Source organism: Leuresthes tenuis, unplaced genomic scaffold, assembly GCF_036924035.1.
Source record: "Leuresthes tenuis unplaced genomic scaffold, fLeuTen1.0.hap1 SCAF_11, whole genome shotgun sequence".
Taxonomy (NCBI): Eukaryota; Metazoa; Chordata; class Actinopteri; order Atheriniformes; family Atherinopsidae; genus Leuresthes; species Leuresthes tenuis.
The window spans coordinates 8,685,889-8,700,336 of NW_027325365.1; the positions used below are offsets into that span (position 1 = coordinate 8,685,889).

The window sequence follows — 14,448 nt, forward strand, 5'->3', positions numbered from 1 at the left end:
TCAAACTGCACCATTAGAGGTAACAACTCAGTCTCAAACTGAAGGGCACAATCCACCCATTACCAGTCAAAAACCATGGTGTCTGACTCAGTTGTACTGGCTCTCAGTCAAGCCGCTCCTTAATCAGCTGCAAACCACAGAGAGCAACGCGCACCTGCATTGAGTCTGACTTACAACAGCAAATAAAACAAGCATCTGTTCTGGTTAACAAGGACTGAGCCCATATTACTCCTAAATAACACACAGGAGACTCCTCTCGATCAGTTGATCAAAGTTAGCATGCTAGAGGGTTAAGGGATGACAAATTAAGTTAATGAATTGTCACCTCATATGGTCAAGACAAGGTTTGTAATAACTTTCCTTTGTTATATTTTTTATTTCTCAGGATGTCTGCAAACCACAGGGTGGCCTGATTGATTCCCACTCCTCTCGTCCATATTTTGAAGTTTTCTCAAGATGGATGTTGAAATTCAAATTTCTACTCAAAGCACAGGGATTTCTATTGTCCTGTTACTGTACATGATTCATTAAATACTGAACTAGACATTTAATTGATCAAACTGTAGATGGCACTATAGTCCATACGAGCATTGTACACTACTTATCCACTGTAGTTATGCATTCTTCTGATGAGTGTGAAGTCTGCGGACCACAGCTGCCACAGATAGAGATCTGCAGGATGTAAAAGGGACTCAAAGGAGGTCACACACACACACATCTTTCAGTGAATTCAGAGGACATTACATCAACATGCATTTGTTAATCAGAGGCATATCATAACCGCTGCTTATTTTCAGACTATCAAATCTTTCTTTTTGTCCCCAAAAGCAACATTACCCCCAAAAAGTGACTCTGTAAATAAACACATGTCCCCAAAGTAAGTGATTCCAGTTAACACACCTGTTCAAATCTGTTGCTTTTGTTGGTGGTGGAAAGAATGAGACTGAGAAGCTGTTGCACATACACAGACTAAAACACTCCTAAAGGCAGTTTAGTAGCATTTTAGCGGAAGAGAGATGAAGGGGGTGTGAGTCAGAAAGGAACAGGTGAGGGTTGGTGACCTGGATATTCTTTAATACACACACAAACACACAGTCATCCCACATGTGAAGGCAGGCAGGCTGTTGCCTTTGAAAAAGGGGCCTCCTCCAACTGTCCCATGTATGGTTGAGTGATGTCAGCACAACTGTGGAAAGATTCCTTTCCTGTCATACACATGCACACGTGCACATCCTTATCATACACAATCTCTTCTCACGCAAACACACACAGTCTCGCCTTGCCATTTTACTATTCTCTCAAACAAATACATGCACTTTTGCTTCTATAGCTCATGCTCACACAGTGAATGTAAGTTCATTCCCCTCTTTTACTTCTTTACACTCACACAGACACAAACTTGGCAGGATGTGTAGGGAGAAAAAGGGGCCGAAAGACAACACCGAGATTAGGAGGCTTTTGTCACGGCTCTGTTGCAGACTTTAAAGGCCTTGGCTCCCTTCCCCTCAGCCAGATTTGTTTCTTTTCTCACCCTGTCTGTCCACATCCCTCTCTTTTCAAGAGGGAAGGTAAACATTTGGCACAAAGCTATGGAGAAAAGGAGGGAAGGTGGAAGGGTGGGAAGGGTGGAAGAAGGATGGAAGCCGCCTGTTGCCCCTTTTTTGTGTTTTTGTTTTCCTAGTTTTAATGGTGGCTTTGTGGCTGTGTGGAGGATGATTAGAGAGGGAGAGGTATGTAAACAGAACAGCTCTTCAGTGCCAGCCAGGTGTCTGTGTTGTTCCCATCTGTGAGTGTTTGTGTGTGTTTAATGCATGCATTTGTGCTTTTGTTGCATGTTACATATGCACTAGATTAAAGTCTTTCTTGTCCAGGTGAGTGTGCGTATGTAGAGTTATCTCTCAGGTTTCTGTGAGCAGATGTGTCTATTTTTTTCCCAGGTGTGTGCATGTGTGTGTGTGTATGTGAGTCCTTTATGGTCACTGACTCCTTTCACCTGAGTGCTCCCTTCACATTGAAAAGGCAGTCGATGGTAAAAGGCTCTTTGGACAGCTTTTTTTCGTCACCAACCACAGCTGCTGTTGACTCAAGCGCCCAGGAATCTCCTCCATGGGTTCACACCCTTTTAAGCAGCCAACTGCGTAGCAGAGCCCTCCGCCAGAAAGCATAAGTCAAGGGCCGAAGGTCCAAACATGTGCCCTGGCAGTGGACAAGTTTATGTCAAAACACAGCCAGGGGCTGGAGGAAGTGGGGCCATGAAAGATGAGACAAAACCATTCACTCATAATTGTGATGACCTTCGTTACTCACAGGTAAAATGTTTCAAAGTAGTTGGAACAGGAAGCAAGCACACCAAGACAAAGCTGAACTTGGGAAACCTACATTTTTTACCTCTTATATGTTTGGTATCCTTTGATGTAAGAGAACAACATATTGTTCATATGCCATTCTTTCTGGTTGTTGAGGAGAAACAATTTAAACAAAATAACAGCAGAAACTGACTTCAAAGGAATAATGTTGGCAATGATTTATGGAACAAACCGAATGTGTTTGATAGCTCCTTTTATGGAATACCATGATCATAAGTGAACAAAGACTCATCCAACATCTCAGCATCATTTCTTTCTGGCAGTCACATAGTAACAATCTAAAAGGTTTCATTTTGTAGGGGCAGCTTTAGCTTAGGAGAAAGAGCGGTTGTCTGGCCTTATTTGAACACAGCACATTTATCATTCTCAGAAAAACTCCCATGAATTGTAGAATTTATTCTTTTCTATTTTTTCCACTCTAATTTTCCTTCCTAAAATCATTGTCTGAGTTCATCAACTTATCACTGAGCAAATGAATATCTTCATACAATCCTCATCCTTGTAAAAGCAAAAGACTGAATTAAGGTAGCAATACAGATGTTCAGATGTCATGGAATGAAAAAAAGCAAATTAACTTTTCATAATGACAACAGAAACCTCAAATCACAATTTTTTTTACCACATTCTTTCAATGACATATGCCAAACACATCTGGATTCTTTAGCAAATTTACAACACGTGAGTCATGGATGTAAAGAGCTTCAAGGATAAGCTGTTTAACTACTGTTGTCATAGAAACATAAACCTGTTATTCATACTCATGGTGAGTCTTCACAAAAGTAAAAGTCCAGTGCTGACAAGTAAATGTTCTCTCTATGATAACTGATTTCTGTTCTTCCTTTCATTTCCGTCTTCTATTACTGTAGATGTTTCGACAAATCTGCCTTTTACACAACTTAACATTTTACATATCTTAAGAGCAGGCTTTTTTTTTTAATGGTCCAAACGACCAACATTCTTGGGTAAAAGCACAAATCACTACAAGATGATTTCAAAATATGCAAGTGAAATGACTTACAAATTTAAAAAAAATGTTACAATTGTGTTGTACATGTTTTTGTTTTTATTCTGAAATGGCACTCTATAAAAAAAGACTGAAATGAATGGAAATACTTGGGCCCGTGATCAGAAGATACTATTTTTCTGAGCTGCTATAGCATGTTAAATATTCTAACAAAACACAGCTCCCAGTCCTTAAAATAGTTGCAAGATACACACTATGGAGTTCTTCTTGTTTCTGTTTCTGATTTGTGACCATAAATCCCAAAAATCTGGAAGATTTGCCATCGTGTGTAATATAAATGTAAACAGAATGCATTGGTTTGCAAATCTTCTAAAACTATATTCTTTTCACATGAGAACATAGCAGACTTATCTGTTTTAAACTTCTCTAACTTCATAAAAAACATTAGCTCATCTAGAATTTGATGGCAGGAACACATCTCAAAAGAATCAGGAACGAGGCAACAAAAGGCTGAAAAAGTACATGGCACTAAAAAGAAACAACTGTTGGAACATGTTCCAACTAATGAGAGTCCCTCAGAATTAAAGATAGAGGTTCAGTAATCTGTAAAACAACACATATTTCGAAATAATGTTTCTCAACTTTGAAATGACAAGGCTCTGAATATTTAATCATGTAGAGTCATCATCAAAAGATTCAGAGAATCTGAAGACAAGTCTGTGGACAAGGGATGCGGACGACTCCAAATGGGATGCCTGTAATTCTAACAGTGCATGGGCTCGAGAACCTTGTTGAAAGAATTATCTGTGAATATTTTTACGTCGATTGTTACTTTTTCTGTTTGTTGAATTCTTTGCCTGATTTCTCCTGGAAAACATTTTAATCACAGTATGTCTATGTGGCTAAACAAATGATGAATGAAAATGCCCAAAGGCTATTTCAGTGTGCGGTACTTGACTCATAAATTATATTGCTCGGCAGATTCTTACACTTTTAGTGGCTTTAAGTAACAAACGTTGAATTTTTGTTTTATTGATTTAAATGACTAATAAAATTGAGACGTACGGGACAGAAGGTTCCTGGCTTCAGTGACAGTTTCTTCATCCTTCTCATTCTCTATTCAACACCGTTCACTGACATCCTCTTAATTTTTTCATCTCCAGGCCAGAGCAGCAGTGAGCTCACCACATCTGTCAGCGGCTCAGCTCTGTCATCCTCCTCCCTGTTTCCCTTTATCTTCCCTCCTCATCCTCTCCACAACTTGTCAGTCAACCAAATTTACAGGCTTACAAGTTTAATACCAAGGATTAAAGCCCAGGATAGTCTCTAATGTATGTAATGCATGTCATTTTTACCTTTTTGCTCTTATACCACACTTCACATATGTGATACATCTTTCATAGTTGCTGTGTATTTATGGGGATCCAGGATGTTTTAAACCTTCTGTAAGATCATACAATAATAATAATCAAAACAGCAAATTTGTTTGAGGTGTTTTCCTTCTCTTTATGTTCTCATTTATCTTTTCTTCCACTTCTTTTTTTCTGTTTTCTATACAACATCCCCTCAACCTATTGCTCAATCTTGAACCAGTTCAGAAAGGAGAAGCAGTACATAACTATCATTAGTCTAACTTCAACTTTACATGTAAGTATGTCCATTTGATGTCTGAGCCAATCTAAATTAGATCAGGAAAATAAACAGAGTGGATATATATTTCAACGGGCAGAATGAAAACGAACTCATAAGGTCAGGAAAATCAAGTATAGAGGCATGTAGACTGAAACAGTATTGTGTCAAAATGCAGATTTAGGGACAGATAAAAGAAAGCATCTTAAAGTGCCCAAGAATTTGATACCCTCCATCATTCTGAAATATAAGAAGTTTGGAACCAATGCATGTCTTGCCCGATCTGATTGCCCACTCAAACTTAGGTCTGATCCCTGTTCCTCCCGTGGCCTGACCAATTGACCCTTAAAGTGTGGTCACCTTGGCATTATGATAGGTCCCTAAAGCCCTGGTTAAAATGCTAGATGGACACTACTCTTTGATCCCTTAAAAAAGGCATATTAACTGTAAAATGGAGAACTGATTCAAGGAGAGGAAATTAAACTGGACACAAGTCATCAAGGGTGAAAGGCCTTGATTTGAAATGAATGTTTAGCCATGAATAAAGTCCATCGATAATTGCCAGTTGATTTTTTAAACTTTTTTCTTTTTGGTGAGAGGAAAATCTGAAAGACAGTTATCAGTGCAGCCCTCCACCAATCTGACCTTTATAGAACAGTAATTTGACAGAAGCCATTCCTCACTAAAAGGGATGTTACAGCCTCCTGGGAACATGCCAAAAATTCCCAGGTTGGTCAGGAGAGAGCCAAAGAGAAAAATATGCAGCAATCCTGGGTGAATACCATCCTCAGAGCTCACTGGAGCTCAGGCTGGGATGAAATTTTACATTTAATACTCCAAAGAAAACAAAAAACTGTCTGAAGCGACCAAGCCAGAGCAGGAACCTAAACTCAGTAAAGCATCTTTAGTGAAACCGTGCACTGTTACTGTGAAAATGACACAAGGCTGAGCTTGAATACTTCTACTTTCTAATGGAAAGGCGTACTCATTCCTGAGTAGACTTGATTCTGCCTTCCTTTGCTGCCAAATAGATGTAAATAGGACATTTCAGTCTTTTATTTTTAATAAATTAACAATAACATTTACAATCTTTCTCCAAGCAATGTCTTTGTAAACTGAAGAGAAAAAGAAATTAACCCATTTTAACATTAGCCTGAAACATAATCAAGTATGGAAAAAGGTTTGACAAAAACCCTCCTAGTGTTTACCACACCTGTCTGCAAGCCATTTATGAAACTTATGACCTTGAAGATGTCACACAACAGTTCATACTGGAAAGTTTTAGGCAGACAATAAGAATATGTCACCAATGACTGTTTTAAGAATATCTTTACTGATATTCAACTTTACCAATGCCAAATAAAACTGTCACATGCAGGATGTTAGAAGCAGAATTATCACCTCAACCCTCTCGCAGTGCCCCGTCCATTCAACGTTGTTTTCTTTCATCATCATCCTCTCCTAAATGAGTCACAGAGGAGAGAGAGAGAGAGAGAGAGAGAGAGAGACTGTGCCTTCACACCCTCCATCTGAATGCAACGCTTGTCTATCTATCATCTCTCCAGACTGACACGATGACAGATGAAACGCTGGCTGCAACTCTTACTACTGAAGAGCTTCGACTATTTTGAGATGGGCTCACTTAAAGAAAGTCCCATGGTACTGTGAGTTACTGAAGTGAACTGTGGAAGAATCTGTCTGTCTCTATGTCACTGTGAATGAATGCAGCCATACGGGCAGATCTGTGACATAAAAGAATCAAAAGAGGAATAAACTCTGTCTTAATATCAGTGTATGATTCTGAGAGCAGGAAGTAAAAAACACCATCACTCTGATTTTTCTTTTTTTAATGGCACCATTACATGATTACAGTGGAAGGGAGACATTTTTTAATCTAAATGACAATAAACTGTACAAGATTGTTGATACCAAGATAATCGATAAAATTTGTATATTTTGTCAGCACATATACAGTATCTTACATGGTATTTGCTACATAGCTTACATTGTGACTCTAACGCAAAATCCATTCATGCAATATAATGCCCAATTATATGGAAAAATAAACATGTCAAAAATATAAATTAGAAACACACCTTATTCAATCTTGATACAATTTTGCATGAACAATGTTTTGTGGGCCAATATGTTGCTGGGGCTTCCGTATGGTCCAAAGCACTCTTGCTAACTTATCTAAAATATTCTATAACTTCAACACTAACGTAATTCTATTTACATATTAGTGGTAAGTGCACATATACACAGTTTGTCTTGTGGCAGTCCATTAGCTTTGATTAAAGAAAAATTTAAAAGGGCCATTTCATAATTTTTTTCATCATTCAACAGGAAGAAGAAAGTCCTTGTGATAAAAAAAATGATGTGAAGTAGACATTGTGGCAGATGTTTTAAATGCTTCTTTCAGTTAAAGAGAGATGTTAAAATGAACTCCTTTAAGCTGTTTTTCTTTCCTCTGCAGATGATTAAAATCACAAGTTTTAAACAAAGCCTAAAGAAGGAGAGTCTGCAAGAAACACAGTCCGGGTTTGGGAAATATGCAGCGAGCATTATTAACTTAACATCTTGCTAAACTGGAGTAAAATAAGAGCTGGAACTTCACAAGTATAAAATCAATTTTATCCTTTAAAAAGAAAGCAAGCGAAGGCTCTACAGTCTGGTATGCTGGCCTACTGTGGCAGATGTTTTAAATGCTTCTTTCAGTTAAAGAGAGATGTTAAAATGAACTCCTTTAAGCTGTTTTTCTTTCCTCTGCAGATGATTAAAATCACAAGTTTTAAACAAAGCCTAAAGAAGGAGAGTCTGCAAGAAACACAGTCCGGGTTTGGGAAATATGCAGCGAGCATTATTAACTTAACATCTTGCTAAACTGGAGTAAAATAAGAGCTGGAACTTCACAAGTATAAAATCAATTTTATCCTTTAAAAAGAAAGCAAGCGAAGGCTCTACAGTCTGGTATGCTGGCCTACTGTCCTGTGTCGCTCCGGATAAAACGCCAGGGAGTAACATGAAAATAAAGAGTAGTATAGGAATTCTTTATAAAAATATAGTTGTACATTGTCCTTCTTTAGTTTAAAGATTTATGTGCAAAAATAAATGGTGTGAAAATAAGTGAACATCTAAACTTGCCAGATGATTTCAGTCTATTATTTCTTGCCACGTGATAATTCAGACTCACTCACTGTTATGTTTCGTAAGCCCAAAGGAAGAATTGCGAAGAGAAACGTTGGCTTGTCAAGTCTATGGTAAGTCCCATATATATTTCACATCAATGCATTTCTACTGTTTTTTACTTTTTAGGTCTAAATGTCACTGGAGAGAGTCACCCCGCTGTTTCAACCACACACCTGGCTTCACAAGCCTTTCAGCAAGTGATATGAAAAACAGCTAAAACCTTAAATCTTGGCATATCATTTTATACCGTTCTTTTTTTACATATAGTGGTCAGATTCGTACGCACACAGAGAAACACCCAGATGAACACCTGAGAAAAAGTGAAGGAGAAGCTGCTGAACTTAGGTCTGTGCTGAGGTTTGTTGCAGCTGGTTTTCTTTGAGGTCGTATTTACTTCGAGCTTCAATGTGTCATCATCTAAATTAATGAAAAAACAAAGTGAAAGAACAAAAGTGGGAAAAACACTTTCACAGGTGATTTTGTGACTTTTGAACTGTAGATGAAGTTGTAAACGGACTTTTGGATATATGGAGCTAATAAAAAGTAATTTCCATTCCCAAAGAATTATTATTATAAAGAAACTATTAAGTTTCTGACCTGGGCTAGAAATGATTTCCAAATTAAGATAACCTGAGATCATTTTGTTCTAGTTACTTTACATTAAACAGCAGCTGACGATACATTCACAGGTTAATTTATAACCTCTGCCCAGGAAGATTCTAGCAAAACCAATGTGTGGAACTATCAAAAACTCCATTCATTAATGAAACTGAATAAGGTTCGAGTTGTCTGACCATAAAATATGGAAGATAGAATACAGTCAGTGTGAGAAATATCAATCAATTAAACGCACGCTGTACAAACCCTCACTTTCCTTAGGAGAGGTCTGTCCAGCCAGAATGAGAGACAATATTTTTTAGGTGCTCCACAGGTGTTTTTGGGGGATTAATTTGATGGCATTCATAACAGACCAAACTACAATGAAATAGAAAAGGAAAAACAAAGTAGATTTAAAATACACTTATGGTTGTTATCATTTGTTGCTAATAGGGGTCAGTAAAAGTAGTGGTAAATGAGCAATTATATCAAAGCCTACAAGACATATTTATAAATGTTTCAAGAAATTGTATTTCACTGGCATTATGCAGCAGTTAATGTGCTTAGTGTTCTCGCCAAATGGTGTTGAAATAGTGAGCAATACAACTTCCTACAAAACATTTCTCTAAATTTCCCCAAAAATGTTGATATTTGATACAGTTTTAAGCTGCTCCCAATCAAAAATTTCTCTATTATTATTCAAAGTTCATTGAGGTCTTTATCCTAAAACCTTTACACTAAAACATGTCACAGCACAGTCTCTTAAAGAAGAGCTGAAGAGTCATAACCTGAAGTTACACATGAACTCCAAAAGTTTTAAGCTCCCTAAATCTGTGACATATCCACCAATGATTCATGAGATCTTCAAATAATGCTGCAAAGCACCGTGATATCCATCGTGCTTATCTTACAGTCAGCGAGCATCAAACAAAGGTGAAAAGGAGACACTGCAAAACATGACATGCAGTCATTTTCTAGGAAGTAAAGGGGCTGCCGATGACAGAAATCTGTCAGTCTTTTTACAACAAGAAAGGATCAAATGGTTACCATTGCAATCCGTTTTAGGAAACCTCACACCAGTGCCTTGATTAAAATCAAAGGAGATACAACTTGGCACTAAATTTACCATCAGCCCTTTTTCACACAGCACCCAGATAGCACCTGGACATTGAGAGGAGTAGCTTTCAGCCCAGTAGAAGCAAACACCAGCACCCTGTATCCTTGCCAAGGTTGTGGATACAGCGGAGTTCATCTTTGCTTGTGTTGTCATGGCTCAGTTAGGCTGACTGAGATGCTCTCTGAAATTAGGCTATTCATTACAGCAAGCTATATCGCTCTTTAAAGATTATCCTAGACAAAATAGGATGATAAATGCTGTATTATTACTCCTATACATTCTACAAGTAGCTATAATAGAAGCATGTAGTGTATGCATGGCGTATCATTTATATCTACTGAGGAGGTTGTGGTTGTGTAAAAATAGCAGAGACAAATGTTATTTGTTTTATGTTATTTGATAAACCCTTGAATAAAAGATATTTGGGGATTTTTCTCTCATAGATCTCTTTTGATTGGCTGAAAATAAAGACCTTCCTTCTTCACATTCTTCATTTCTCATGCCTTGATTAAGTCCATTTGCAAACAACACGTGGCTGCAGCAGAGTTGCGTGATCCCAAGTTTGAGTTTATGAATCCGCGTGGTCTCTTGCATGTTCTTTGCTTTGTTTATCAGCCTTTAAGTGTAATGACTGAGTCAGCATTTACAGGAACATGCTCACAAAAGAGTTATATGTGACACACCACAGCCTGCCTGCCTCGATGCTAACACTGGTAGTGAATGTGCTGATGCTGGTGCACTTTCCCATCCACGTGTGAATGTGTGTGTGTGTGAATGTCCGTGTATATCTTCGGGTAAACCTTGGGAGCCAATCCTGCACCTCCCTGAGCTAGAAGCAGCTGCTGATGAGCAATGTAGTCCTCGTAGGAAAGGCAATCTTTGTCCCCGTTGGCTGTTTGAGGAGGGAGTGTTGGGCAGGCTCGGTCACGATTGGCAACAGGCAGACGCTGAGCAGCAGGGAGAGATGAGGAAGATGAGGGAGATGAAGAGGAGCAGGTGCGTTTTGACTGGCAGAACCAGAGGAGGGCGGTGCCTAAGATGAAGGCGACACCTGCTGGTATTCCAATGATTACAGGCCAGGGGAGGCTTGGGGATGCTGCTGTGGGGACAGAGTTGGGTTGAGGCTTCCATTCTGCAGCAAAGCAAGAAACAAGAAAATGAATAACAAGTTAATACATGTATATATATATATATATATATATATATATATATATATATATATATACATATCACACATTTGCTAGTTGGCTTAAATGCTGTAAAAATTTATATTTTTGGCTGTTTGTGTAAGCTTGTCTGGCCAGTGAGGTCAGACAGCCAAATAGATACAATTCTAGCAGAGGCTGCCTATATTTTCTTTGAATATGACCAAAAAAGGAGTTTTTATGCAAAATGTATGCAATTATTTTTTCCTCCTTGTTTGTATTACCTGGCAACACAGTGAGGTAGGCACTCCTAAAGCTGTAGCCCATAGTATTGGCTCCCAGGCAGATGTACATGCCGGCATCTTCTTCCTTGGCTCTGGTTATTAGCAACTTGTTGAGGTAGGAACCGTCTGGTCGTGACCAAACCTCTCCTGTAGGCAGGACAACGAAGCGATGGTCTCCAACCTTTGAACAAACCCCCACCAATGTTATGAAATCATTCAGTTCCCTCGTGACTAATCTCAGACAATTTTGACAGAGTGTGTCTGTACCTCTATGGTAGAATTGAATTTGTTCTCATCACCAGGTTCAACTCTTTTAAGCCACTGGATGACCGGTTTGACATCGCTGCGGACTTTACACTGAAAAGATGTGGTTCCTCCGTAGTCCACAGTGGTGTTGACTGGGTGAGTACCAGTAAGGATGGGCTTAGAGTTGGTACGCTCTGAGGAATGAGATACAAAATACAGAAAAAACAGGAACAGTTATAAGAGATGGTTTGACAGTATGATTTCATTGCTAATTGGATTCACAAAAAACTTGGTGGAAAAGAAGAACTGAATTACACTGAGGAATTATTTGCTGCATTCATCAACACGTTGTCCCTCTCCACTGAGGGTATCCTCTGTAGCTGTTTTCTTTCATACAGCAGAATGAAGGAACCTGACATTGACGTTCAAGGCTGTTTTAAATTTTGTTAATACAATCACATAAGAAAATGGAGACTATTTCTCCAGACTTAGATTATGTTGCATAGCTGGATAAATTTATAAGCTTGAACAGACTACAGTTTCCACAGTTTTATGGACTTGGTGAGGTGGCCACGTGTTGACATGGTACAGTTACAAGTCAATGTTTTACTTTAGAAATGACACATAAAATGAGTTGCAGTACTAGTATGATTTTCCTGGTTGCTTGTACAGTGTCACATACTTTGCGGCACACAGGTTTTTTCTAATTTCTTTTTTTAATGCTATGCATAGGATGTTCTGAATGCATCTGATAATAACTGCTTAGAATTAAAAGCAACAGAAACACACAATCAGAGCTTATTCAGCTAACATACAAAAACTTTTCAGATAATTTATGCTCCTACTGAACTGCACTGAAACACCTCCACTTGGAGTTTATATATGTTTCTAAAGACCTTTCTGTAGCTGAGTGTGATTGACAGCTGATTGAATCTTGACTGATAGAGAAAATGTCACATTTGACATGAGCAACCAGCAGCTGATTTACTGCCTTTTTATATGTGTGTGAGTGTGTGCACAAACGTGTGAATGTATAACAGTCCTCCAAGAAAGAGTACAGCTGTAGTTTAATGTAGAACAGATGTGGTGAGTGAAGGGAGCGTCAAGAGAGCTGGTTTTAACCTCTCAACAGAGCTGTAACACACAGTTCAGCGCACACACAAATTCAACACCAGCTCTCCACCAAATTCTTCAACATTCATTATGCAGCCTCGCAATAACTTTTGCAGCCTTCCAACATAACCTAATGCATCAATACCCACCCACAACTCATCACAGCTCACATTATGCTCCTGACATTAAAAACTTTTTTAAACTGAAACTGCAACCGACTAACCTATTGAACTGAAAAACCTGCAGAACATTCCTCTCTCACTTGAATGATGTTTACTGACAACACTGATGGTGATCAATAAATACCACTAAAAAGAAGGCTTTTAAAAGCTATTTTAAACTTCTATTCTTGGAACAGCGCACAAGGCAGGACGCTGCAGAAAGTGTACACCTAAGCTTTACTTCGCAAATAACCTTAAATACCTTAAGGACAGGAAATTAATTTATACAAGATTAGCTTATTATTACTACAGATTGAGCTGTTCATCGTACAGCATAGGCAGTGTAACAGAAATCAACTGTCTTTCTTTGTCCTTTCCTTTCTGATCACTCCATGGATGCAGACTTTCAACCAACAAATCATTCAAAGAGCTGAAAAATGAATTATGGTGTTCTTGATCATATCATCTTAGGCGTTCTACATAATCACTGTACTGTGAGTAAGAATGGAAACAAACCCTGTTTCAAACCCAGCTATTTTGTCACAAAGACCTCTCAGTAAAATGGTAATACGCAAACAGTGTACAGCCTCATGTATATTATTGTTTGGGTGAAAAGCATTCTTTTTTTAAAAATACTAGCTGGAAAGCTAAACAACTAACATGACCACAGGCAGCTATATTCTTACATGTGTTAAACATTGTACATGTATTGACTGCATATTAATAGCCACCTGACTGGATAACAAATTAATCAACTAACCACAAAAAAGTAGTTATTTGTAGTAAATGTATGAATACGCTGCATTTCTTTCTTATAAAATTGGAGACTGAATATGTTCAGGTTTTAAATCAATGGTTGCTCACACCAAAATAAATGAATCAATCACAAAATACTATTAGTGTCAGTTGCAGCTATACCTTAAACCAACCTAAAAACTTCTGTATCTGCCACCTGGTCTGAGTATATAGCACGTGTGTAGATACTATTTCCCAGATGATAAGGCAGCTTAGGTAAGGTCAGACAAACATAAAAACCTTCAGGCAGTGTAATTTTTCATAATAAAGTTTGGGGGCCATGCAAAGTATGCATTTCCAGGTAAAAACAACATAACCCGAAGGAGCTGGATGATATAATGTCTTCTTATATCTGGGAAAAACAGGAGTGTTAGCAGATATGATAAAGCGACATTTTCTTTTTCATACAGTGTGTTCTAAATTAAATGTTTTCTTAAAGATTCTTAAAGATCTGATTTGAGCAAAAATTCTCAAAAGTCTGTCCAAGTGTGTACTTTTTTGAAAATATCCATATAAAACAAAGATTAACAGATTTGAGAATTAAATCTCCGAAGTACATATTTTTTTTAAAACCGTTTTATAACAGCACATAACTAAAATAAGAAAAGGACTTGTGGTTAAATATTTCCTTGCCACATCTGTGATAAAATAAGGACTTGTTTGATCCCTGTTTGCAAAGTTTCAGCATAGAAGGATATACGGTACTCATTGAACATCTGGGACAGGCTGTCCTGAACTGGCTGGACTCTTCCTTACATGAAGCTTTATCTAATGGCAGTTAAAGCTTTTGACAACTTCTATCTTGGAGGTGAGTATCCAGTTTTTCTCATTACAAAGAACTG

The 14,448-nt window shown here is 38.1% G+C and overlaps 1 protein-coding gene across 3 annotated transcripts in view; it reads right to left on the bottom strand.

Annotated features, from left to right (window-relative positions):
- The window catches only part of fgfrl1a (fibroblast growth factor receptor like 1a), a 136,259-nt gene that overhangs the window by 57,504 nt on the left and 64,307 nt on the right, over positions 1 to 14,448 (bottom strand). For 2 of the 3 annotated variants that reach the window (XM_072395313.1, XM_072395312.1), the window contains 3 exons: positions 11,559 to 11,731; positions 11,292 to 11,472; positions 6,790 to 10,994 (listed from right to left, as the gene is read on the bottom strand). In XM_072395313.1, the coding sequence (XP_072251414.1) occupies positions 10,567 to 10,994; positions 11,292 to 11,472; positions 11,559 to 11,731 (782 nt within the window). In that variant the 3' untranslated portion in view covers positions 6,790 to 10,566. Of the gene's footprint in view, positions 1 to 6,789; positions 10,995 to 11,291; positions 11,473 to 11,558; positions 11,732 to 14,448 lie in introns of those variants that run through there. The other variant, XR_011917793.1, reaches the window with a different exon arrangement.